This window comes from Hemitrygon akajei, chromosome 1 (genome assembly GCF_048418815.1).
Source record: "Hemitrygon akajei chromosome 1, sHemAka1.3, whole genome shotgun sequence".
Lineage (NCBI taxonomy): Eukaryota > Metazoa > Chordata > Chondrichthyes > Myliobatiformes > Dasyatidae > Hemitrygon > Hemitrygon akajei.
In genome coordinates this window covers 8,690,331-8,718,126 of record NC_133124.1, presented here as the reverse complement: position 1 = coordinate 8,718,126, position 27,796 = coordinate 8,690,331, and the positions used below count along the sequence as shown (strand labels likewise).

At 41.3% G+C, this 27,796-nt stretch overlaps 1 protein-coding gene across 2 annotated transcripts in view; it reads left to right on the top strand.

Moving 5' to 3' along the window:
* vps41 (VPS41 subunit of HOPS complex) overlaps positions 1–27,796 on the top strand; it is a 228,384-nt gene that overhangs the window by 165,340 nt on the left and 35,248 nt on the right. For both annotated transcript variants that reach the window (XM_073031609.1, XM_073031568.1), the window contains exons 17-22: positions 1,919–2,011; positions 2,202–2,329; positions 6,161–6,305; positions 13,251–13,292; positions 14,840–14,890; positions 23,416–23,553. In XM_073031609.1, the coding sequence (XP_072887710.1) occupies positions 1,919–2,011; positions 2,202–2,329; positions 6,161–6,305; positions 13,251–13,292; positions 14,840–14,890; positions 23,416–23,553 (597 nt within the window). The remainder of the gene's footprint in view (positions 1–1,918; positions 2,012–2,201; positions 2,330–6,160; positions 6,306–13,250; positions 13,293–14,839; positions 14,891–23,415; positions 23,554–27,796) is intronic.

Genomic DNA, 27,796 nt, shown 5'->3' with positions numbered 1-27,796 from the left:
AAGACAACAAACTGTGCAAATACAAAGAAGAAAAGAAATAAATAAGCAATACATATCAAGAACATAAGATGAGGAGTCTTTGAAAGTGAGTCCATAGGTTGTGGGAACAGTTCAGTTTAGGGGTGAGTGAAGTTAATCCTTCTAGTTCAAGAGCCTGATGGTTGAGGGGTAATAACTGTTCCTGAACCTGGTGGTGTGAGTCTTGAGGCTCCTGTACCTCCTTCCTGAAGGCAGCAGCAAGAAGAGAGCATTGTGGAACTGCTGAATTGATGGGTTCTCTTTGGGTTTCTATGGATTAGAACATAGAGCAGTACAGTACAGGCTCTTCGGCCCATAATGTGCTGACCTTTTAACCTGCTCCAAGCTGCATCTAACCTTTCCCGCCCACATAGCCCTCTTTTTTTTCATTCATGTGCCTATCTAAGAGTCTTTTAAATGTCCGTAGAAGAATGCTTTGACTTCCCTGATGCTTTAGTAATAATCCTTGCCTTGTGTCAAAGTATTAATAAATGCACATTGCAAAATCCCTCAAGTTTTTCATTGTTGTAATGATTAACTGCAAGCCTCACTGCTAATCTCATGGCACTACACTCTGTTTGGTGGCGTGACATTTCACCAGTACTCATTGAATATTCTGAGAGGTCCACACCGTGAAAGCTGTTGGCTTTCAAAAAGCATCTTATAGTTTCAGAGCAACACACACAAAGTGCTGGAGGAACTCAGCTGGTCAGGCAGCGTCTGTGGAAATGAGTAAACAGTTGATGTTTTGGGCCCAATCCCTTCTTCAGGATTGAGAAGGAAGGGGGGAAATGGCAGAATAAAAAGGTAAGTGGAGGGGAAGGAAGCTAGCTGGAAGGTGATAGGTGAAGCCAGGTGGGAAGGAAAGGTCCTCCAGCATTCTATGTGTGTTGCTTTGGATTTCCAGTATCTGCACTCTTTCTCATGTTTATAGTTTCAGCTACTTCTTTGAAAGCATTGCCTCCTTTGATTGTAAGTCATGGCTACATTTTGCTTCAACAGAGTTCAAAGAAAATGTATTATCGAATATGTATATGTTACAATATACTACCCTGACATTTTTTTGCAGGCATTTACAGTGAAAAAGAAATACAATAGAATTTACGAACAGCCATAAATAAACAGGAAAAGACTGACAAAAAATATATACATTAAGAACATGAGTTACAGAAATTCCCTGAAAGTCATTGGTAGAATCAGTTCAGAGTAGTGGTGAATGAAGTTGTCTAGCATGAAGTCTGAGCCTGATGATTGAAGGATAGTGACTGTTCCTGAACCTGGTGTATGGGACCTGAGATTTCTGTGCCCTCTGCCCGATAGTAGTAGCGAGAGGAGGCCAAGGCCTTGATTGAGGGCTCTCTGATCATGGAGGCTTCTCTCTAATGGCAGCACTCCTGTCAATGATAGTGAAAACAATGTGGCCAATTGCAAAAACCAGTGTTCTTTCTGAGATGACATCTGCTGTATCCCCTAAAAATGGACACAGTAACCGAGGTGGTATTTTTATCCCAGTCCTGAAACTGAGAATAAGATTCACAACCTAAATACACAAAACTATGATGGAGGCATAAAGGAGTGTGGATCGATTACATCTTACAGCAGACAGGGGAGCATTATTTCCTTAGCAGGGAGAGCTAATGTTCCAATCTCATTTCCCAGTGGAGTATTTCCTACCATGTCATATCATTATAACACTGGGACATTGGAACATTTCTTGAACATACTGGTATAGCATTTTCTCCTCTGAGTGTAGAAAACAACAAAATGCAGCTTTGATGACAGGTCATAAGAACTTTAGCAACAATAAGAGAAAACATTAATTATTTGACCGTTTGTAACTCTTGTCAAAATTCTCATGCATGACTCTGTGTACTTATACCGTGTTATTTTCTCTGTTTAGGCTATTAGTAGGTACCTGCCCAGAGGTGACTTACGCCTGAGGCCTGCTATATATGAAATGATCTTGTACGAGTTCTTGGAGAGCGATTACGAGGTAATCTGTTTATTTAATTTGCATAATCATCCAGGTTCAGTCCCAGAAGTAGATGAGCTGTTAATTACTATTAATTATTTTTACAGCCTTTGATTGGCACGTTTGAATTGGATTTTCAGCATCACCTGAAGCTCTTGTATCACTAGTTGCAAATTTGGATTCTTAAACTGTGCGTTCTTCTCTTTTGAAGGGGTTTGCATCCTTGATAAGAGAATGGCCTGGGGACATATATAATAATATGGCTGTGGTCCGGTCCGTCTTGGATCATTTGGATGTGGCTCCAAATAATAGAACACTTTTGACCACTCTAGCAGAATTGTGAGTATTCTGTTCTGTGTCTATTCTGAACACTATCTACTGAATCAAAGGTCTCAGAGATTCTTTCTTAAAGAGACCTATTTGTAAAGGCAAGAAGTTAGTTAAGATTGTTCAAGGTGGCTGGGGTCCTGTCGGAGTCCGTAACCGACAGCTGCACTCAAACTGTGGTTCTTCACGATGGTGGGTTCTCGCTCCTGCATTCTGGGACCTCAAGGTGTATCCTGGAAGACATGCGCCTTTGGGGTGTGGCCCTGTGGGTGACCTAACTCCTCGCCTATGTCGCCAAGTGAAGCATTACAGGAGACTGTAACATTGAAACAGTGAGCTGTTAGTCTCCCTCTCGCTGTGGCAGGAGCGATACCTCTCTCTCCCTCGTTAGTGAGGGACAGAGCCGACGTTGGGATGGACTCTAGATCATGGTCTCTGGGGAACTTTGCTGTTGCGTGCACGGTTGGTGGCGGAGGTTGGTGCTTTTGATGGAGCGAGGAGGAGAGGGAGGAGGGTTGGTGCTTTGGTGCTGCTTGGTATGGGCGGGAGAAGCTGGGCTTTGGGGTTCTGAAGTTTTCTGTCATTCATTCTTTGGGGTTTTTCTTCTGTTTTGTGGATGTCTGTGAAGAGGAAGGATTTCAGGTTGTATACAGTATACGTTCTCTGAAATTAAAGTGAAGCATTTAACCATTGAAGAAATTGACTACACATTGTACATACAGTGACCACTTTACAGTATTAGATACACCTGCTTGATAATGCAAATATCTAATCAATTATGTGGCAGCAACTCAATGCATAAAAGCATGTAGACATGGTCAAGAGGTTCAGTTGTTCTTCAGACCAAACATCAGAATGTGATCTAAGTGACTCTGAACGTGAATGATTATTGGTGCCAGACAGGGTGGTTTGAGTATCTCAGAAACTGCTGATCTCCTGGGATTTTCACGCACAGCGTTTACAGAGAATGGTACAAGAAACAAAAACCATCCAGTCAGCGTCAGTTCTATGGGTGAGAATGCTTTGATAATGGAGAGGTCAGAGGAGAATGGCCAGACTGACAAAGCTGGCACCAAAGCAACAGTGAAGTGAATGAGCTGTGGCAGCAGAAGACCATAAACATACTCTCAGTAGTCACTTTATTAAGTATGGGAGGTACTGAATACAGTGGTCACTGAGTGTATACTTTCTTTTCATGATTGCGTGCATTTCCTCCCACATTCCAAAGGCTTGCGGGTTAAAGTTAGTGAGCTGTAAGCGTGCAATTTTGGCACAGGAAGTTTAGAGACACCTTTGGGCAGCCCAGCATAATCCTCGCTGATTTGATTTGAAGCAAATGACACATTTCACCGTGTGTTTCGATGTCCATGTGACAAATAAAGCTAATCGTTAAATCTTTAGCTGTTATGGAATCTGAATATATGAATTCTTTTAACAATGTGTTTGAGTGGGAGGCACGTTATGGAGAGCATAGAAAAGATTAATATTAGAATGGATGACCATGTCCAATTGGCTCAAATAATTTGCTAACAATACTGAAATCTGGCTGTTCTGTCCATCTGAACCCATCTATCTAGAAAGTCTTTTGACCTATCTTCCCTCGGTATTAATTTTTTTCTAGTAATTGTTAATTATTAACCAATCTAGCTCAGTACACACGCATACTCAGTGGCCACTTTATTGAGTACCACACACTGGGTGTATGTTCATGGTCTTCTGCTGCTGTAGCCCATCCACTTCAAAGTTCGACGTGTTGTGTGATTGGAGATGGACTTCTGCTCACTACTGTTGCAACACGTGGTTATTTGAGTAACTGTCACCTTCCTGTCAGCTTGAACCAGTCTGGCCTTTCCCCTCTGACTTCTCTCATTAACAAGGCGTCTCCACCCATAGAACTGCCACTCACTGGATTTTTGTTTTGTTTTGTTTTCGCACCGTTCTCTGCAAACTCTAGAGACTGTTGTGCGTGAAAATCCCAGGAGATCAGCAATTCTGAGATACTCAAACCACCCCATGTGGCACCAGCAATCATTCCACGGTCAAAATCACTGAGATCACATTTCTTTTTACAATATTTTTATTCAGAAGAAAAAAAAACAAGATTTACAGAGTGCAACACATAGATACATCTCAACATAACGTGTACATTAATATATTGTAATAAAATTGATCAAAATGTTATAGCATAACACATAAAGGTATGCCACTCTGTAATCAAAAATTTAAAGATAAGTCATACATCATAAAATAAATTTTTTATATAAAAAAAACTCAACCCCCTACCAACTACCGAAGAAAAAAGCTGATGGATGACAATGGATAATTAGAAAAAAAACATACTCACTTAAGAAGAGAAAATAAAAATATACATAAAAGTCTGTGCACTGTTAAACTTTATAAATTGGAAAAGTAATTTAGGAAAGGTCCCCAAATATCATAAAAAGATTGTTTCGAATTTAAGACTGAGCAGCGGATCTTTTCTAAATTTAAATAAGACATAATATCACGTAGCCATTGAAGATGTGTAGGAGGGGTAGACTCCTTCCATTTAAGCAAGATTGCTCTTCTTGCTAAAAGAGAGGTAAAAACTAAAACCTGTAGGTTAGGAGTATTTAAAGTTATATCTTCATTTGCAATAATACCAAACAAGGCAGTAAGGGGATTTGGGTCAAACTGGACCCTAAAAAGTTGAGAGAAGGTATGAAATACTTCCGGCCAAGACTTTTCAATTGTAGGGCAAAACCAAAACATGAATTAAAGAGGCATCAGCAGAGTTGCATTTATTACAAAGTGGAGAAACATTCGGGTAAAAACTGGAGAGCTTCTGTTTAGAAATGTAAGCTCTATGAACCACTTTAAATTGTAGAAGAGAATGACGAGCACAGAAAGATGATTTATTAAGTATTAAGGTATTTATTTATTAAGGTATTAAGTGTTTTTGGGACTTGTTTATCTCAGGATCTCTTGCTTCATTTGACCAATTGTCAAATAAATTTGCACTCCCAAAAACACATTTTTACAGATACCTTCAAATTAGAGATTTTCTACATTTCCAATTAGCTACTTTTCCTATAGGTCCTGATAAAAATTTACTGGACGATCTTTTAAATTTAAAACCTTTTGTTAATGGTTCTATTACCAGTATCTATAACTTGTTGATTGATTCTAGACAAGACTTTTTAGATAAAATAAAAAAAGCTTGGGAGGATGACCTAAATTGTCAGATTTCTGATGATAGATGGAATAAAATTCTTAAACAGGAGATCACATTTCTGAGATACTCAAACCACCCCGTGTGGCACCAGCAATCATTCCACAGTCAAAATCACTGAGATCACATTTCTTGCACACTGGTTGAATGCCCAATTTGGTGCAGTCCTCCATTAATTCTAATATGCTTATTTTTCTATTTTGGATTTATTGAGCATGCCAACAAGAAAGTAACTCTCAGGGTTGTATACAGTGACATATATGCACTTTGATAATAAATTTACTCTGAACTTTCCCCATTCTGATGTTTGGTCTGAGCAACAACTGAACCTCTTGACCATGTCTACATGCTTTTATGCATTGAGTTGCTGCCACGTGATTGGCCGATTACATATTTGCATTAACAAGCAGGTGTACCTAATAAAGTGGCCACCAAATGTATATTCTGCAATGGCATCTAGAAACCATGATGTATTTTCCATCCTCTGTGCATTTGACGTGGTTTCACCTTTGCAGTCTGAACTAGATAAAGCAGTGATTGAAATGATCTTATCTTCCTTCAACATTGCGTTCAGTTCCATTCAGATTAGATACTTGATATCTGGAGTTGACAATTGTTTTGTTTGATTCTAGGTACACCTATGACCAGCGATATGATAAAGCCCTGGAAATTTACTTAAAGCTGCGACATAAGGATGTTTTCCAGCTCATACACAAACACAATCTCTTCAGCTCCATAAAGGATAAAATTATTCTGCTCATGGAGTTTGACAGAGAGGTATGTGAGTCTAATATACATCCTGCTCTCTGTTCATAAACACGAGAAATCTGCAGATGCTGGAAGTCCAAAGCAATACACACAAAACACTGGAGGAACTCAGAAGGCCAGGCAGCATCTGTGGAAAAGAGTAAACAGTCAATGTTTCAGGCCAGGACCCTTAATCAGGACTGGAAGGGAAGGGGTAAAGAAGCAAGAGTAAGAAGGTGAGGGAGGGGAAGGAGGGTATCTTGAAGGTGATGGCTGAAGCCACGTGGACGATAGGTTGGAAAGATAAAGGGCTGGGGATAAAGGACTTTGATAGGAGAGGAGAGTTGACCACAGGAGAAAGGGAAGGAGGAGGGGACCCAGAGAGAAGTGATAGGCAGATGAGAAGAAGTAAGAGGCCGAAGTGGGGAAGGGGGAGGGTATATTATTTTACGGGAAGGAGAAATCATTATCCATGCCATCAGGTTGGAGGCTGCCCAGGTGGAACATAAGATGTTGCTCCTCCACTCTCAATTCATATGTCTAACATTAATCTTAATGGCAAAATTAAGGGAGCACTGTGACCCCATGATAATCCTAGTTATCCTCTTTCCCTCCATCCACCTTTCTATTGTGGTGTCATCATTCTTTCTCTCCAGTCCTGAAAAGGGTCGCGGTTTGACACATTGACTGTTCATTCATTTCTGCAGATGTTGCCTATGTGAATTCTTCACATTTCCGTAAATGTTGCCAATGTGAATTCTTCACAATCACCCACCGTGAAGAAAAATAACAAATTGTACAAACAATAAAAGTAAATAAATAACATTCAGAACTGAAGTTCACAAAGCCAGTCACAGCTTACCCAGGAGCCCATTAGTTGCAGGCCACAGCCTGTCAGTGCAGAGACATGTGAGCTTTGCCAAGCAGGGGACTGAACACCAGCCATCCCTCTCGTTCGACCCTGACTCCCTGACGTTTTCGATCAGCCAAACAGCGGGTCATCATTCCTCATTCTCAGACCCAGGCTCTGCTGCTTCGATATGCTTTTGGGTCTAGGACCCATCGCCTCAATTTGGCCAGTACCCAATAGAGTACAGGAGATGGGATGTTATGTTGAAGTTGTATAAGACGTTGGTGAGGCCTAATTTAAGGTATCGTGTGCAGTTTTAGTCACCTACCTACAGGAAAGATGTAAATAAGGTTGAAAGAGTACAATGAAATTTTACAAGGATGTGGCCTGGCCTGGAGGACCGATTTATAAGGAAAGTTTGAATAGATTAGGACTTTATTCCTTAGAATGTAGAACATTGAGGAGAGATTTGATAGACGTATACAAAATTATGAGGGGTTTAGATAAGGTAAGCAAGCTTTTTCCACTGAGGTTGGGTGAAACTACAAACAGATGCCATGGGTTAAGGATGAAAGGTAAAAAGTTTAAGGGGAACATGAGGGGCAATTTCTTCACTCAGAGGGCCATGAGAGTGTGGAATGAGTTGCCAGCACAAGTGGTGTAACAGTACCTCCTGTCTGATCGTTGGGGATGAAAGAGATTGCTGGAAAGATGGGAGGGATCATTGACAATGCTAAGGGCCCTGCGTGTGCTGCGCTCTTGATATATATGTCTGATGATTAATTCTAGGGTATTTGGAAGTATAAGGTAGGGAAAGTCAGCAAGGTTTCAATTTAATGAATTCTTTGAGGAAGTAAGAAGGAGGATAGACAAAGGAGAGCTGATAGATGTTGGTTACTTGGATTTTCAGAAGGCCTTTCCAAGTGTTTCACATGAAGTTGGAAAACAAGATATGAGCCCATGCAAATGTCAGGGAGTGATTCAATTCTAAAATTGGTGGTGCAAAGGGAGTTTTAAGTTTGGGGGGGGTGCTTTGGGATTCGCACATTTAACTGTTGTTTACCCTTTGGAGCACTTCTCTGTTTTCATGGATGTTTTGCAAAGAAAAAGCATTTCAGGGTGTATATTGTATACTTTCCTCGGACATTAAATTGGACCTTTCAGCCTTTGAATTCAAGATTCCCTAGAAGTTAATTTTCAGGTTGAGTTAGTATTAAAAAGGTAAATGCAATGTTAGCATTCATTTTGAGAGGACTAGAATATAGAAGCAAGGATGTAATGGTGAGGCTTTATAAGACGTCAGTCAGGCCACATTTGGAATATTGTGACACCATGTCTAAGAAGAACGTGTTATTGGATATTGGAGATTGCCCAGAGGAGGGTCTTGAGAATGATCCGAGGAATGAAAAGCTGAAAGTATTAGAAGAGTTCAATGTCTCTGGGCCGAAACTCAAAGGAATTCAGAAGAATGAGGGGTGTCTCATCAAAACCTACTGATGTTAAAAGGCCTGGGATAAAGTGAATGTGCAGATGTTTCCATTGGTAGGACAATCCAGGATCCATGAGAACATCTTCAGAATAAACGGGTATACCTCGAACACTCAAATGAGGAGAAATTTCTTCAGCCAGAGGGTGGTGTAGCTGTAGAATTTTCTGCCACAGAGGGCTGTGGCCAAATCATTGTGTGTATTTAAGAATAGGGTTAAAAAACCAAACAGCCATGATTGAATGATAGAGCAGGCGATGGGCTGAATGGCCTGGTCTGCTCTGATATGGTTTGATCTTATTCGCACATGCCAGTCCTGATGAGGGATCTCGGCCCAAAAAGTTGACTGTTTATTCCTCTTCATAAATATTGCCTGACCTGCTGAGTTTCTCCAGCATTTTTGTGAGTGTGACTCTAGATTTCCAGCATTTATTGTAGTGATGGCAGCGAAATTGAGATAAAATTGAGTAAATACAAATGTTCCTCTGACTTGTAGGGATGATAAATTCTGCTGCTTTATCACTGAAGGACAGATAAGCTTTTCCAGTCTCCATCAATCTCATCTATTCTAGAATTTCTTTCTGTGTCCTTAGTGGTTTCAAATTGAGCCTGTACTCTAAAGTGTGTGGCGGGGTAGAGATGTGTCTCTACTAAAGGAGGTGTCAGGTGCTCCTTCCCTCCACTAGCCTGCAGGTCACCATTGGGCAAGGTGTAGCACCTATTTGGCCCCCGATCAGGATCACGTGAAACTATGGGAGCAGAACTGAATTGATTCAGTATGGGTGACCTACAGAGATCAAGTCATCACCCTGACACAGTGTTGTCAAGATATCAACCTCTCCCTCAATTTCGCAATATCAAAGGAGCTGGTTGTGGATTACAGAAGGAATGGAGACGGGCTAATCCCTATTGACGTCAATGGATCTGGGGTTGAGAGGGTAAACAGCTTCAAGTTCCTCGGAATCCACATCACCGAGGACCTCACGTGGTCTGTACACACCAGCTGTGTGGTGAAAATGGCACAACAGCACCTCTTTCACCTCGGACAGTTGAGGAAGTTTGGTATGGGCTCCAAATCCTGAGAGCATCCTGACTGGCTGCATCATTGCTTGGTATGGGAACTGTACCTCCCTGAATCGCAGGACTCTGCAGAGAGTGGTGCAGACAGCAAAGTGCATCTGTAATGTGAACTTCCCATGATTCCAGACATTTACAAGTATAGGTGTGTAAAAAGAGCCCGTAGGATCATTGGGGACCCAAGTCATCCAAACCACAATCTATTCCAGCTGCTACCATCCAGGAAGCGGTACTGCAGCATGAAAGTCAGAACCAACAGGTTCTGGGACAGCTTCTTCCACCAGGCCATGAAACTGATGAACTCGCGCTGATTTGAGTGTACTCTATATTCCATTGACTGTTCTATTTATTATAATTTATTATAAATTACTATGATTGCACATTTAGAGGGAGACGTAACGTAAAGATTTTTACTCTTCATGTATGTGAAGGATGTAAGAAATAAAGTCAATTCAATTCAATTCGATTCAATGCATGCCAAAAGGACAATGTTACAATAGTCATGGGGATTTCAATGTGCAGATAGAGTGGGAAAATCAGGTTGGTGCGGGATTCCAAGAGGGGGAATTTGCAGAATGTCTACGATAAAGCTTTTTACAGCACCTCGTGGTTGACTCCACTAGGGAATCAGCTATTCTGGTTGGGTGTTGTGCAATGAACCAGAATTGATTAGAGAGCTAAAGGTAAAAGAACCCTTAAGGGTGTGATCATAATATAATTGAATTCACTCTGCAATTTGAGAGGGAGAAGCTGAAGTCAGATTTATTAGTAGTACAGTGGAGTAAAGGGAATTGCAGAGGAGTGAGAGAGGAGTTGGCCAGAGTTGATTGGAAAAGAACACTGGCAGGGATGATGGCAGAGCAGCAATGGCTGGAGTTTCTGAAAGCAATTTGGAAGGCACAGGATATATACATCCCAAATAGGAAGAAGTATTCTGAAGACAAGTTGTCACAACAGTGGCTAACAAGAGAAGTCAAAGACAACCTAAAAGCCAAAGAGAGGGCATTTAACAGAGCAAAAATTAGTGGGAAGAACAAGATAGACAAAGGAAAATAAGTTGATGTTGTGTACTTGGATTTTCAGAAGGTATTTGACCAGGTGCCACACATGAGCCTGCTTAACAAGCTGTGAGGCCATGGTATTACAGGAAAGATTCTAGCATGGATAAAGCAGAGGCTGATTAGCAGGAGGCAATGAGTGGGAATAAAGGGAGCCTTTTCTGGTTGACTGCCAGTGGCTAGTGGTGTTCCACAAGTGTCTGTGTTGGGGCTGATTCTTCTAATGTTATATGTTGGTGATTTGGATGATGGAATTGATGGTTTTATAACAAAGTTTGCAGACAATATGAAGATAAGTGGAGGGCCAGGTAGTTTTGAGGGAGTAGAGAGGCTACAGAAGGACCTAGACAGGTTAGGAGAATGGTTAAAGAAATGACTGATGAAATACAGTGTGAGGAAGTGTATGGTCATGCACTTTGATAGATGAAATGAAAGTGTTGACTTGTTTCTAAATGGAGAGAAAATACAAAAGTCAGATTGCAAGGATGTAGGAGTCTTTGTGCAGGATTTCCTAAAGGCTGATCTACAGGTTGAGTCTGTGGTGAGGAAGGCAAATGCAATGTTAGCATTCATTTCAAGAGGACCAGAATATAAAAGCAAGGATGTAATAATGAGACTTTATAAAGCACTGGTGAGGCCTCGCCTGGAGTATTGTGAGTAGTTTTGAGCCCCTTATCTTAGAAAGGATGTGCTGAAACTGGAGAGGGTTCAAAGGAGGTTCACAAAAATGATTCCAGGATTGAATGGTTTGTCATATGAAGTGCATTTAATGGCTCTGGTCCTGTATTCCTTAGACCTTAGAAGAAAATGAGGGTGACCTTTGAAACCTATCAAATAGAGAAAGGGCTTGACAGAGTGGATGTGAAGAGCTTGTTTATTTAGCCAGAGGGTGGTGAATCTGTGGAAATCTTTGCCACAGGCAGCTGTGGGGGTCAAGTCTTCGTGTGTATTAAGGCAGAGGTTGATAGATTCTTGATTGGAAGAGATATGGGAAGAAATCAGGAGTTTGGGCTGAGAGGGAAATTGGATCATCTATGATGAGATGGCAGAGCAGACGTGATGTGCCAATGACCTAATTCTGCTCCTACATCTTATGGTCTCGTGTATAATAAATAAATTATCCCTAACATATTATTTTCATGAAAATTTACTAAAAATTAGAACTCCTTCTTCTTCAGCTCTTACCTTTTCCAGTATCACTTCCCAGCTTCTCACTTCATCACCTCCTCTCACACCCACCCACCTTCCCTTCACCTGGCTTCACCTGTCAGTTTGTAATCCTTCCTCTTGCCCCCACCTACTTATTCTGACTTCTGCCCCCTTCCTTTCCAGCCCTGATGAAGGGTCTCAGATCGAAACGTCGACTGTTAAGTCTGCTTGACCTGCTGAGTTAGAGTCATAGGGTTATAGAATAGTACAGCAAAGGGACGGACCCCTAGGCCCATCTAGTCCATACGATCTAGTCTGATTCACTTGCACCTGGACCATAGCTGTCCATAAGCCCAACCATCCACGTACCTATCCAGACTTCTCTTATTATACATTGAAACCGAGCTCGCATGCACCAAATGCTGAAGTTCCTCCAAGATTTTGTGAGACTTGCTAACTTTGCTCCCTTCCTACTTTAGCATTCCTTCCTCTGTTTGTTTGTAGGGTTGTTTGCCAAGCCTGGACATCACGTTGCAAAAGTTTCGTCACCAGTCGAGGTGACATCATCAGTACACATTTCAGCATTGTTTCTGCCAAGTGCTCGCATTTATATCAGACGAATATAAACACGAGCATGAGGTAGAAACAACACTGAATTGATGACTGATGATGTTACCTTGACTGGTGATAAAAAGGTGGTGGCGTTATCTCCAGGCTTGGTGAACAACCCTACGAACAAGCTGTCAACATGAGCTGTCAATCTTCTTTTTCAATCCTCCTTCTGTGATGTCTGGTGTAGTCTTCCTCGTTCATGCTGTCAGATGAGTGAATTGCATTGAATGAGGGGTGACCTCATTGAAACCTATCAAATAGTGAAAAACCTTGATAGAGTGGATGCGGTGAGGATGTTTCCTATGGTGGGGAGGTATAAGACCAGAGGACATAGACTCAGAATAGAGGGGCATCCTCTTAGAATGGAGTTGAGGAATTTCTTTAGCTGGAGAGTGGTGAATCTGTAGAATTCGTTGATACAGGCAGCTCTGAAGGCTTATTTAGGTTGATAGATTCGTGATTTATTAAGACGTGAAGGGACACAGAGAGAAGGCAAGAGATTGGAGCTGAGAGGGGAAATGGTGGAGCTGACTCGATGGGCCAAATGGCCTAATTCTGCACCTATATTGTATGGTTTTGTGGTCTTAATGAGGACACTCTAAAAATATGACTGATTGATTGTGATTTTCAGTTTCCAATATTTGTTGCAAAGCTTATTGAAGAGTCAAATACAATGCAGTTTATTGTAAAACCTCATTACAAATAAATCGTTTGAACCATTAATCTCTCTCCTTCCTCTATAGCAAGCAGTGAATATGCTCCTGGACAATGAAGACAAAATTTCAGTAAGTTGCTAATTTCATTCACAGCTCAATCTTGTGTTGCAAACACCCTTCAGAATTAAACTAAAGAGAAGTGCCTGCATTCATGTAGAACAGGGTTTCCCATCCTTTTTTATGCCATGGTCCAATATCAGTAGGCAAGAGGTACATGGACCCCAGGTTGGGAATCTTCCACAGTAGGAGCCTCTGGCATACTTATGAAGTTAAATCAGTAGTAATGTAATAAAGAATTTGAAGTTCAAAGTGAATTTATTATCAAAGTAGATATATGTCACCATAAGATTCATGTTCTTGCAGGCATTCACAGTAGAACAAAGAAATAGAATAGAATCAAAAAACGTCTTGGATTAGTCAGGGCATGAAGGGATATGGGGAGATGGTAGGAGATTGGCCCTGAGGGGAAATTGGATCAGCTATGAGGAAACGGCAGAGCAAACTTGGTGGGCCAAATGGCCTAATTCTGCTCCTATATCTTATGGCCTAAAAGCTGCACACAACAAAGACAGACAAACAACCAGTGTGCAAATAAACAACAAAGTGCAAATACAAAAGCAAAAAATAATACTAATAAATTATCAATAAATATTGAGAAATGAGATGACTCCTCGAGCATGAGCCCGTAGGTTGTGGGAACAGTTCAATGATGGGGCAAAAGAAGTTGAGTGAAGTTATCCCCTCTGGTTCAAGGGCCTGATTGCTGAGGGGTAAAGGCTGTTTCTGAACCTGGTGGTGGGGGCCTTAAGGCAGAGGCAGTAGAAAGAAGACAGCATGGACTGGGTGGTGAGGGCCCTCGATGATGGATGCTGCTTTCCTGCAACACTGCTCCTTATAAATTCGCTCAGTGGTGGGGAGGGTTTTACCTGTGATTGGCTGGGCCGTATCCACTTCCTTCTGTAGGCTTTTCTGTTTAAAGGTATTGCTGTGTCCATATCAGTCAGTATATTTTTCACCACACATCTATAGAAGTTTGTCAAAGTTTTAGTTATGATACTGAATCTTTGCAACTTTCTAAGAAAGCGGAAGTGCTTTCATGCTTTCTTCATAAAGGTACTTATGTGCTGGATCCAGGACAGATGCTCTGAAATGATAACACCAAGGAATTTAATGTTGCTGGCCCTCTCCACATCTGATCTTCCAATGAGGACTGGCTCATGGACCTCCAGTTTTATCTTCCTGAAGTCAATAATCATCTCCTTGGTCTTGCTGGCAGCACTGAGCCGGATTTTCAATCTCCCTCCTATGTGCTGATCACCACCATCTTTGATTTAGCCAGTGACAGTGGTGTCATCAGCAAATTTAAAAATGGCACTGGAGCTGTGCTTAGCCTCACAGTCATAAATATAAAGTGAGTAGAGCAGGGCGCACCTGGGCTGTACCTGTGCTGACGGAGATTCTGGAGGAGAGGTTGTTGCCAATCTGAACTGACTGAAGTATATTTATAGAAACTAGTTTATTTAGGGAATGCTTGTGAACAGTATAATCTGGCTAAAGATAGAATGTTCAGTCAACAGTGTTGTTTTTCTAATTAACTTTAATTTTGTTTTTTTCAGATTGACAAAGTTGTGGAGGAACTGAAAGAGCAACCTGAACTACAACATGTGGTGAGTCGGCTTCCTCTGCTTTAGACAAGCCTCTGGCGCCTGCTGTTGAGGGGATCATAAGGTGTTTAAAGATGCAATCAAGTGCTTGTGGCTTTGCACATGCCAGTTTGTGATCAGGCCCAAGATATCGTGTGAGGGAATGAAATGTTAGTAGTTGAGTTATAGAGCACTACAACACAGAAATAGACCCTTCAGCCCATCTAGTCCATTCTTCTTCGTAAGATCATCACCCCTACTGGGGCATGGGCTGCTGGCAGAAGCTCACCAGAGTCCTCTCTCATCGGCCATTCTTTCAGATTTTCATGGTATAGCTCATTGAAGATCCTTCCTGTCCCGGGAATGAGGTCTTTGGAGCTGCTGTTGGCATTTCTATAGTGCTGGGCTTTACGGGATGGGGTTGCTAACCCCATGCTCAGCCCTCATGTTTTTACAGCTGGGCTTGGGGCTGTCCATTGCAGAGTTCCATCTAGTCCATTCTGCCTGGTCCCATCAACCCACAAGTGGACCACAGCCCTCCCATCCATCTACTTATACAAATACCTCTGGAATGTTGAAATTGAACCCGCATCCACCATTGCCACTGGCAGCTCCTTTCACATCTCACCACCCTCTGAGTGAAGAAGTTCCCCCTCATGTTCTCCTTAAACATTTCACTTCCCACCCTTAAGCTACAGACCTTAGTTCTAGTCTCACCCAACCTCAGTGAAAAGAACCTGCTTGCAATAACCCTATCTATAGCCCTGGTAATTTTACATACCTCAATCAACTCTCCCCTCGTTCACCTACACTCCAGGGAATAAAGTCCTCATCTGTCCAAACCTGTAGCTCAGGTTCCGGCAACAAAATTATTAATTTTCTCTGTACTCTTTCAATCTTATTGATATCTTGCCTGTAGGAAGGTGACACAGTGCTCCAAATTAGGCCTCACCAACATAAAGCCATAAGAGACCATAAGAGATAGGAGCAGAATTAGGCCACTTGGCCCATCGAGTCTGCTCTTCCCTTCCATCATCGCTCATTTATTCTCCCTCTTAACCCCAATCTCCTGTCTTCTCTCTGTAACCTATTACGCCTGACTAACGAAGAACCTATTCACCTCTGCTTTAAATATGCTCAATGACTCGGCCTCTGCAGGCATGTCATGGCAATGAATTCCACAGATTCACCTCCCCCGGTTAAAAAATTCCTTTTCATCTCTGTTCTAAGAGGACATCCCTCTGTCTGAGGCTGTGCCCTCTGCTCCTCAGCTCACCCACTAAAGAAAGTATTTTTTCCACTTTCACTCCATCTAGTCCTTTCAATATCTGATAGGTTTCAATGAGATTTCCCCCCCTCCACCTCATTCTTCTAAAACTCCAGCAAGAATAGGCCCAAAGCCGTCAAACACGCCTCATAAGTTAACCCTTTCATTCCCAGGATCATTATCATGAACCTCCTCTGGATCCTCTCCAATGTCAGGACATATTTCTGGGTGGCACAGAAGCGTAATGGTTAGCACAATGCTTCACAGTACAGGCAACCCGAGTTCTATTCCGGCCACTGTCTGTAAGGAGTTTGTACATTTTCCCCACGACTGCTTGGGCTTTTAACTTGTACAGTCCAAAGACGTAGCAGCTGATTGGTAATTGTAAATTGTCTCATGATTAGGCTAGCGTTAAACTGAGGCATTGTGGGGCAGCATGGCTCAAAGGGCCAGAAAGGGCTACTATCGCGATAAAAAATTTATTCTGAGGTAATGGGCCCAAAACTGCTCACAATACTGCAAGTATGGTCCAACTGATGCTTTATAAAGTCTCATCATGACATCCTTGTCCTCTCAAAATGAATGCATTTGCCTTCCTTACCACTGATTCAGCCTGCAAGTGAACCTTTAGGGAATCCCAGGCATCTCTGGTTTTTAAATTTTCTCTCTGTTTGGAAAGGTCTACCTATGCTTTTATTCCTTCCCATGAATCTCCAAGTCCACTCCAAAAATGGCCAAAGACTGGCGCGTTCCCCACTCAGGCCCGGGCACCACCACCTCCTCCACCTGCCATAACCGTTCTCAACCTTCGAGACTTAAGTTCACACCCCAAAAAGTGCAAGGCAGACAGCTCTAAAGCTCAACTCTGAAAGGGAAGTTACAGGCTATTGATTGCAGTGATCGTTTTTGAGAAAAAACTGTGATTAATAAAGTAATTAGTGGTTTTGCTGCCAGCAAGCCGCTGTGCTTCACTGGCGCCATCATAAATGGGAAGATCTGGTTGTGAGTCTGCTGGCCCTGGCATGGATGCTACATAGCCACCTCTCCTGTGGGAGTAGGACAAACAGTCCATGAGCAGGGTGGGTGAGATCCTTCATGATTCTGGCATGGTTCTGGAGCAATGAAAAACTGGAAATGTCACTCCACTCTTCAAGGAAGGAGAGAGCCAGAAGAAAGGAAATTATAAATCAGTTAGTCTGACCTCAGTGGTTGGGAAGATGTTGGAGTTGATTGTTAAAGATGTGGTTTCAGGGCACTTGGAGGCCTATGATAAAATAGGCTGAAGTCAGAATGGTGTCCTTAAGGGAAAATCTTGTCTGACAAATCTGTTGGAATTCTTTGAAGAAATAACAAGCAGGATAAGCAAAGGAGAATTGGATGATGTACACTTGGATTTTCAGAAGGCATTTGACAAGGTGCCACACATGAGGCTGCTTAAAAAGTTAAGAGCTCATAGTATTACAGGAAAGATACTAGCATGGATAAAGCAGTGACTGATTGGCAGAAGGCAAAGACTGGGAATAAAGGGAGCCTGTTTTGGTTGGCTGGGAGTGTCTCTTGGTGTTCCACAGGGGGCTGTGTTGGGACCCCTTCTTTTTACATTGTATGTCAATGATTTGAATGAATGAATTGATGGCAGTGTGGCCAAGTTTGCAGATGGTACAAAGATGGAGGGGCAGGTAGTGTTGAGGAAGCAGACAGGCCACAGAAAGTCAGTAAAAGTGTAATCTATTTTCTAAATAGAGAGAAAACTCAAAAATTTGAGGTGCAAAAGGACTTGAAAGATCTCATGTAGGATTCCCCAAAGGTTAATTTGCAGGTTGAGTCAGTGGTGAGGAAGGCAAATGGAATGTTAGTGTTCATTTTGAGAGGACGAGACTATAAAAGCGAGGATGTAACACTGAGGCTTTATAAAGCACTGCTGAGGCCTCATTTGGAGTATTGCGAGCAGTTTTGGACCCCTTGTCTTAGAAAGGATGTGCTGATACTGGAGAGGATTCAAAGGAAATTCATGAAAATAATTCCAGGACGGAAAAGCTTATCGTAGGAAGAGCATTTGATGGCCCTAGACCTGTACTCACTGGAGTCCATAAAAATGAGGGCGATCTCATTGAAACCTACTGAATGTAATAGAGTGGATGGGGAGAGGGTGTTTTTTATGGTAGGGGAGGTTAGGACCAGAGGGCACAGCCTCAGAATAGAGGGACATCCATTTTGAACAGAGATGAGGAGAAAATTTGTTTAGCCAGAGAGTAGTGAATCTGTGGAATTTGTTGTTACAGGTGACTGTGGAGGCAAAGTCATTGGATATATTTAAGGCAGAGGTTGATAGATTCTTGATTAGTCAGGGCATGAACAGATATGGGGAGAAGAAAGGCGATTGGAGCTGAGAGAGAAATGGATCAGGCATGATGGAATGGCAGGACAGACACGATGGGCCAAATGGCCTAATTCTGCTTCTATATCTTACGGTCTAATGATATTACTGGCCCTTTGTTGACATCTTTCTAACAAATATTCTTGCAATTATTATGAAGGCTAATCATAAAAGTTTTAATGATATATTGAGTAAAAGAGTGGTCAAGGGAGCTGTGTTCCCGTTACAGATAAGTACAGGTAATAGAGTACAGTAGTTACTGTAATTAGAAACAACATAACTTGTTATTTGTTACCTTTAATTGGATGACATCTCCCTTGACCTCTCTTTTACCCAATATTATTACTAAAACTTCTATTCTACAATAAGTAAATAACACAAAAGTTGGGTAAAGAGAACTTAAAAAATAAGTAGAGGGAGAGAACATTGTGAATTGTATAAACATAAAAAGATGTAATGAAAGAAATAACAATATATTGACATTCTGGTGTAAAATCCCTAATGTTTGCTATAGAAATCATCATCATCATCATTCAGTGTCATGTCATATGATGTGGAAAACCATGATCTTTCCATGACCCTGATTGTTCTTGGCAAATTTTTCTACACAAGTAAAAAAGCATAGAAGCATAGAAAACCTACAGCACGATACAGGCCATTCGGCCCACAATGCTGTGCCAAACATGTCCTTACTTTAGAAATTACCTAAAGTTACCCATAGCCCTCTATTTTTCTAAGCTCCATGTACCTATCTAAAAGTCTCTTAAAAGACCCTATCATATCCGCCTCCACCACCGTCACCGGCAGCCCATTTCACGCACTCACCACTCTCTGCGTAAAAAACTTACCCCTGACATCCCCTCTGTACCTACTTCCAAGGGCCTTAAAACTGCTCTCTCGTGTTAGCCATTTCAGCCCTGGGAAAAAGCCTCTGACTATCCACATGATCAATGCCTCTCATCTTATACCCCTCTATCAGGTCACCTCTCATCCTCCATCACTCCAAGGAGAAAAGGCCAAGTTCACTCAACCTATTCTCAGAAGGCATGCTCCCCAATCCAGGCAACATCCTTGTAAATCTCCTCTGCACCCTTTCTATAGTTTCCACATCCTTCCTGTAGTGAGGCGACCAGAACTGAGCACAGTACTCCAAGTGGGATCTGACAAGGGTCCTATAGAGCTGCAACATTACCTCTCAGCTCTTGAACTCAATCCCACGGTTGATGAAGGTCAATGCACCGTACACCTTCTTAACCACAGAGTCAACCTGCGCAGCTGCTTTGAGTGTCCTATGGACTCGAACCCCAAGATCCCCCTGATCCTCCACACTGCCAAGTCTTGCCATGAATACTGTATTCTGCCATCATATTTGACCTATCACAGTCATCTGGGTTGAATTCCATCTACCACTTCTTAGCCCAGTTTTGCATCCTTTCGATGTCCCACTGTAACCTCTGACAGCCCTCCACCTGTCCACAACATCCCCAACCTTTGTGTCATCAGCATATTTACTAACCCATCCCTCCAATTCCTCATCCAGGTCATTTATAAAAACCACAAAGAGTAAGAGTCCCAGAACAGATCCCTGAGGCACACCACTGGTCACCAACCTCCATGCAGAATATGACCCGTCTACAAGCACTCTTTGCCTTCTGTGGGCAAGCCACTTCTGGATCCACAAAGCAAGGTCCCCTTGGATCCCATGCCTCCTTACTTTCTCAATAAGCCTTGCATGGGGTACCTTGTCAAATGCCTTGCTGAAATCCATATACACTACATCTACGGCTCTACCTTCATCAATGTGTTTAGTCACATCCTCAAAAAATTCAGTTGGGCTCATAAGGCATGACCTTTCTTTGACAAAGCCATTCTGACTATTCCTAGTCAGATCTTCAAAAAATATGTTTAGTCACATTCTCAAAAAGAAAGTGGTTTGCCATTGCCTTCTTCTGGGCAATGTCTTTACAAGACAGGTGAAATCCCCCGTTTGCTTGGCTGCATAAGTCTAGGGAAAATACTCTCTGGTCCCGCCAAACTCATGAGACTGCGATGGCTCTCCCCGGTTTGTGTGGATGCTGTGTAATTTGGTACAAATTAGTGCCACAAAATAACAAACAGCACACTGCATACTATTAAAGGAATTATATTTATGAATCTTAACTTACCTAAAGGGTTAGTAAAGAAAATCAAAAAGAAAAGGGTGCATTTTAATTAAACAGCACAAGTTGTAGCCCATCTTGATCTTCTCTGTCACTCACGCGCTGGGCCCTCGGTCAACGTGATAGCTCACGCCACCTTTCAAACGTCACTCGCAATTCATCTCGTACAAACGGGTCTCCCAGCGGGTCGTACCCTACAACCGGCTCCTCCCACCGTCTTCTCTCTTCATCTCCTGCTGAACAAAAGCCCCAAGGCCAACCTTAGTGTCCCTCACTGGAGAAACCTCCTCTCAATTCTACCATCCTAATTGGATGGCACACATTTCTCCTCATCCCTTATCTTAAACAATAACCCAAACAAGCTGAAAACAGAGCAGACAGCTCTTACAGAACTGCTAAATGAAATACGTACAACATATCAACCAGGGCATTACACTGGTAATCCCAGCCATTATCTTCAGAGATTGCCTGGCGTCAGTGGTCGCATAATCAGGACTTGTGATGTGCACCAGCTGCTCATGGGCTCACCCATCTTATAAAGACACTGCCCAGAAGAAGGCAATGGCAAACCACTCCTGGAGAAAATTTGAAAGAACAATCAGGGTCATGACACCATGATCACCCACATCATATAACACGGCACATAATGATGATGATGATGCTGTCAGAGGCAGTCTGCTAGTTCTGGCAACGGTTTGTACAGTGATATACAGTAAAATATCTCAGAATTTTCATCAAGTAGTCAGAGCTTTAGATAAAAGAATTTGTGTCTAAATTATTAAAGACTTGTGACAGGAGAGATTCTTCTTTACCTGCTGCTTGCCTCAGGAAGGATTCTCAGAGGCTGTATATGAAGTGAAGTGATTGATTTCCGGTGTTGTCAATGTAAGTGATGTCTGGCATTTGCCCTTCTCACAGGATACGGCTGGATTGCAAAGTCCACTGGAGCTTCATAAGTCATTCCTTGTTCTTTCCTGTTTGGTCAAGCTATGTACTAAAGATGTAAATATCTGTAAGAAAAAAGCAACAAAAAACTCGATACAGTTACAGAAAGAATATGAAGCAATTTCATAGAGTTTTGCTAATGTAAATAGATAGAACTGAAAGCAACAAAAAACATTGCTATCTTAATTTAGTTATGGAAATAATGAAAGTTTGATGAAAGAGGCACAAAGACTGTATAGGTAGGAAAAGCCAATAACACATCAAATTCATGTTAAGGTAGTATAAATAGTGACTGTTTACTTTGATAACAGGATGAAATGAAAGCGATTGTTGGTTCAAAATTGTCACTGGATATAGGACTGATGAAAGTAACTTGAAGCTTGGTCAGGCTATGCTTGTTCAGACCGATGTATGCTTCGGGGGAAAAATTGGATAAATGCATCAAAGTGAGAAAGGTTGAGAAGAGAAGGGTGATAGGGTTATTAGTCAGGGATTGCTGGACGGGCACGTTCTAAGGCAGCTATCCACAATGTGGTGCGTAAAAGTAATTAAACACTGTGGTAGCTTAGTGGTTAGTGCAATGCTTTTCAGTGGGCCAGGGTTTATTTCCCGCCACTGTCTATAAGGAGTTTGTACGTTCTCCCCGTGACAGCGTGGGCTTCCTCAGAGTGCTCCAGCTCCCTCCCACGGTCTGAGGTGAGGGTTAGTAAGATGTGGGTATGCTGCGTTGGTGCCAGAGGCACAGCAACACTTGCAGGCTGCCCCCAGCACATTGCCGACACGAGCGACACATTTCACTGTAGGCCTCGATGTACTTGTGACAAATAAAACAAAACCTTAGTCTTTATGTTATTTCATATTGATGATCTCAAAAAGACACCTGGGCAGATAAGTAAGTGAGGATGTGAGTGACATTTTATAGATATGGAATTGGTGATGAAGTATAGTTGAAGGGATTTGCACTAATGCAGCCAGAATACCTCCAATTAAAATAAAAGTGCAACCGCTCTCTCTGTGGAACACTGTGGTTTCAGCAGAATGTACCTGGATTCTAACAGGATTCTGATCATGAAATCTCACTCAGCCTCTGCCGTTCCAGAGAAAACATCCCAAGTATGTCCAGCTTTGTGTGGTAGCCCATACCCTCTAATCCAGGCAGCATCCTGGTGAACCTCGACTCACCCTCTCCAAAACCTCGACATTCTTCCTATAGTGGGGCGACCAGAACCGTGTGCAATGTCCCAGGTGTTGCCTAACTAATTTTTTAAAGTTGCAACACAACTTCCTGACTCTCGAACTCAATGTCTCAAATTAACATGCCGTAAGCCTTCTTAGCCACCGTCAACCTGTGTGGCTACTTTCAAGGCGCTGTGATCGTGGATCCCTCCGCCCTTAGCGTTGGACTGTCTCTTTATGTTTGCCTTTCCAAGGTATAACACTTCACATTTGGCTGGGTTAAACTCCATCTACCATTTTTGCCCACATCTGCAACTGATCTATGTTTTGCTGTATCCTTTGCCAGTCTTCTATGCTATCCACAACACCTCCAATCTTCGTTTCATCAGCAAACAACTAACCCACCCATCTACACTTCCATCCGGGTCATTTATATACATCACAAGCAGCAGAGGCCCCAGTGCAGATCCCTGCAGATCACAGACCTCCAGCTGGAATAAGTCCGTTCAGCCACTATTGCTATTACTAATACTTATAGTATTACTAAGATTATTTTAACTTTGAAAGCTTTATTTGATATTTTACATTGTTTTGTTCTAACCTACCCTGCATTTTCTTTAAACAGTACTTGCATAACCTGTTCAAGAGAGATCACCATAAAGGACAGAAATTCCACGAGCAACAGATCAACCTGTATGCTGAATATGATCGGCCAAGCCTGCTGCCGTTCCTGCGAGACAGCACCCACTGCCCACTGGAGAAAGTGAGTTGGTCTTCACAGGAGTGCTGACACTGAGGCACGTGTATTGTTGCTGAAGTGCACTCGAGACGATCGTGTTCCATAGCAGACAAATACCATTCGGCCTGTTTGCTCTGTGCGAATGTCTAACAGTAAACAAGTCTCGTTTTATTCCATTTATCACTCCCCACTCGGGTAGAGTGCCCCGGGGGGGTGTGGGACAGGTGGCAGAGAATGAGTGCGGAGGGAGAGGGGTGTGTGGTGAGGTGACCTGCCCTGAGGTCAAGGTCATTTGGTTCTAAACAATTGGTTTATTTATCATTACAGAATATCTCCCCCTCTCCTCCCTTCCCTTCCAAACCATGATTCCCCTCTCCCTGCCCCTTCCCACTCTCAGTCCACAGTAGAGACCCATATCAGAATTTGGTTTATTATCACTCACATGTCATGAAAGTTGTATTTTTGGGGCCATAGCAGTATAGTGCAATACATAAAATACATACATACTACAGTACTGTACAAAAGTCAGTCTCTCTTTCTCACCCCCTCCCCCTTCGAACTCCTCTCTCTCCCCCCCTCTCTCCCTCTCTCCCTCTGTTTCTCTCTCTCTCTCTCTCTCTCTCTCTCTCTCTCTCTCTCTCTCTCTCTCTCTCTCTCTCTCTCTCCCTCTCTCCCTCTCTCCCTCTCTCCCTCTCTCCCTCTCTCCCTCTCTCCCTCTCCCTCTCCCTCTCCCTCCCTCCCTCTTTTCTCTCTCTCTCTCTTATATATATATCTTGAAAGTTTTTTCAGGAAAATAAAATAACACAATAGAATTCAAAAAACTACATAAGCAAAGACTGACAAACAATCAATGTGCAAAGGAAGACAAATTGCGCAAATATTAACAAATAATAAAATTACTGACAGCATGAGTTGTAGAGTCATTGAAAGGGAGTCTGTTGTGGAGTCAGTTCAGAGTTGAGGCAAGTGAAGTTACCCCTCTGGTTGATGGGTAATTACTGTTCCTGCATTTGGTGGTTTAGGACCAAAAGGCTGGTCACAGAAGTGACAAGAGAGCAGGACCTGGCTGGTGGAGGTTCTTGATGATTTGTGCTGCATTTCTGTGTCCGCTCTCCTTGTAGATGTGCTCAGTGATGGGGAAGGCTTTGCCTGAGATGGACTGGCCTGTACCGCTCTCTGAAGCTTTTTCCATTCCTGGCTGTTTGGATCAAGCTTCCGTTCAAATCAATGCCATCTCCATGAAACACACCATGTGGCAATAGCATTCATAAAAGAAAATCCTGGGGGGGGCGTCACGTGATGACGTAGGATCGAGACGTTGGGAATCCAGCTCCCTCGTAAAAAGTAATGAAATAGGGTTTAAATGAAGAAGAGTTAACAAATACCTACTAGAAACTATTTATAAGTAACTCAGGATTATCTTTTGATATGGCTCCTAAACTGAAACAGAAGAAAGCCACTACTTCGAAGACTGCGCAAATCGGCGGGGAGAAAGGCCTAACCGTCTCGGCGAAGCCTCGGACTCAAGTTGGATCTCCTCCCGGCGAAGTGCATGGCACTTCTGATGATGCGGGACAGGAAGTTGCAGCAATGTCGGCGGTCTCTAAGAAGAAACGGCAAGAACAACGCATGCGCGAAAGTATGCATGAACAGATATTAACAAAACTACAAATCCCAGCTACGGCTGGAAGTGAAACTGGAAGTGAATCGGAAGCGGAGTCAGACTCTTTGGGAAATTCAGAGGAAGAAGAAGAGGAAAAGAAGGAAGAGATTAAAGGAGACATAAAAGATATCCTGATATATATTATGAATGAATTAAAAGCTATAAGAAGGATGCAGAATACACTGGATAATGTGGTGGAAAAACAAAAGAAGATGGATAATAAAGTTAAAGAGATGGAAGTAAAAGTGGAAGAAAACACTGAAAGAATAGATAAGATAGAAGACAATAATCTTGCCTGGACAATAGAAAGAAAACGGATGTTGGAAAAAATAGATGCACTTGAAAACTCTAGTAGACGAAATAATATCAAAATTGTTGGTCTTATGGAAAGTACAGAGGGAGAAAATCCAATAAAAAATTTTCAAGAATGGATTCCGAAAATTTTGGAAATGAAAGAAGGAAGCCAAGTAATTGAAATTGAAAGAGCACACAGAGCTTTAAGACCAAGACCTCAACAAGATCAAAATCCAAGATCAATTTTGATAAAATGCTTAAGGTACCAAGATAAAGAAATGATCTTGAAGGCAGCTATTCAAGGTGCTAAAAAGAGAAATGGGCCATTGATCTTCTGAAGAGGCGGAAGGAATTTAATCCGGTGAAAAGATCTTTATGGGAAAAGGGCTATAAATTTTTATTGAGCTACCCAGCAAAATTGATAATTTTCCTGGATAACGAAGAAAGAAGATTTTTCGTTGACTACCGGAAAGCGGAGAAATTTGTACAAGAATTACCTGATGTCCACGAAGAGAAGTAAAGAATTTTAGAAATGAAGTGGACTAATGATGAAGACTGAAACAAGGTTGGACTTGATGGACATTTATAAAAAAAAATAGTTGAGTATTAATTGGGAGTAAAGACATTAATTTTTTTTTCTTCACTAATATATTTTCTTTTTTTTTGCGGGAGAGCTGAAGGAGCTCCTGATCGATGGCTGCGAGTTTCACGTGTACAATCATGGCGATTGCCATGACCCGTAAAATGGGGGGGGTAATGTTGTGTTCTTTTTATTCGCAACATTAGTTGGGGGGGTACTTTGGGTTTTTTTCTTATATATTAGTTATCTTTCTATTTTTCTTCTTTTTTGCCTGGATGGTTGGGGAGAAACTCATAGCAACATGGAGAATTTTAAAGAGTTCCCAAGGTATTATGAATGATTAATTTACTTATTTTTTTAAGTTTTAATGTTAATGGAATTAATGGACCTGTGAAAAGAAAAAGAGTTTTAACATATATTAAGAAAATGAAAGGAGATATAGCTTTTTTACAAGAAACACATTTAACAGAAACAGAACATAAGAAATTAAAGAGGGATTGGGTTGGAAATGTCATTGCAGCTTCATTTAATTCAAAATCGAGAGGAGTTGCAATTTTGGTTAATAAATCTTTACCAATTAAAATACAAAATGTAATAATTGATTCTGGGGGGAGATGTGTGATTATACATTGTCAAATTTTTTCAAAATTATGGACTTTTATGAACATTTATGAACCAAATGAAAATGATGCAAAATTCATACAAGAAGTTTTTTTTTTTAACTTGGCTGATGCACATGATAAAATATCAATAGGTGGAGATTTTAATTTTTGTTTAGATCCAGTTTTGGATAGGTCAACTAAAATTGCTATAAAATCAAAAGTAATAAAACTATATCATTAATGAAAGATTTAAACCTGATTGATATATGGAGGAAAATTAATCCAAGAGAAAGAGATTATTCATTTTATTCAAATAGACATAAAACTTACTCAAGGATTGATTTTTTTTATTATAAAAAAATATTCAAGATAGAGTGAAAAGTGTGGAATATAAAGCAAGAATACTGATTTTATGAAAAAACAGATTCAATTTTTTTTGGATACAAATTTACATTCAGTTCAGGATAAAATTGTATTATGGGAAGCGATGAAAGCATATTTAAGGGGTCAGATTATAAGTTATACATCTAAAATTAAGAAGGAATACATGGCAGAAATAGATCAATTGGAAAAAGATATCATAAAGTTAGAAAAAAAATCTCAAAGATATATGACAGAAGAAAAACGAAGACAACTTGTTAATAAAAAACTACAATGTAATACACTCCAGACATATCGTACAGAAAAAGTAATTATGAGAACTAAACAGAAATATTACGAATTAGGTGAAAGATCACATAAAATTCTTGCTTGGCAATTGAAAACAGAACAGGCTTCTAAAACAATAAATGCAATTAGAACAAGTGTAAATAGGGTTACTTATAAACCTTTGGAAATTAATGAAACTTTTAAAAAATTTTATACTGAACTATATCAATTAGAATCACAAAATAAGATTGCTGAGATAGATAAATTTTTATCACAAATAACCCTTCCAAAATTAAATTTGGAAGAACAGAAAGGATTAGATATGCCCTTTACATTAAAAGAGGTTGAAGAAGCTTTAGGATCACTTCAGAGTAATAAATCCCCAGGAGAAGATGGTTTTCCTCCTGAATTTTATAAAAAATTTAAAGATTTATTAATTCCTCCTTTTATGGAATTAATATACCAAGTGGAAAGAATGCA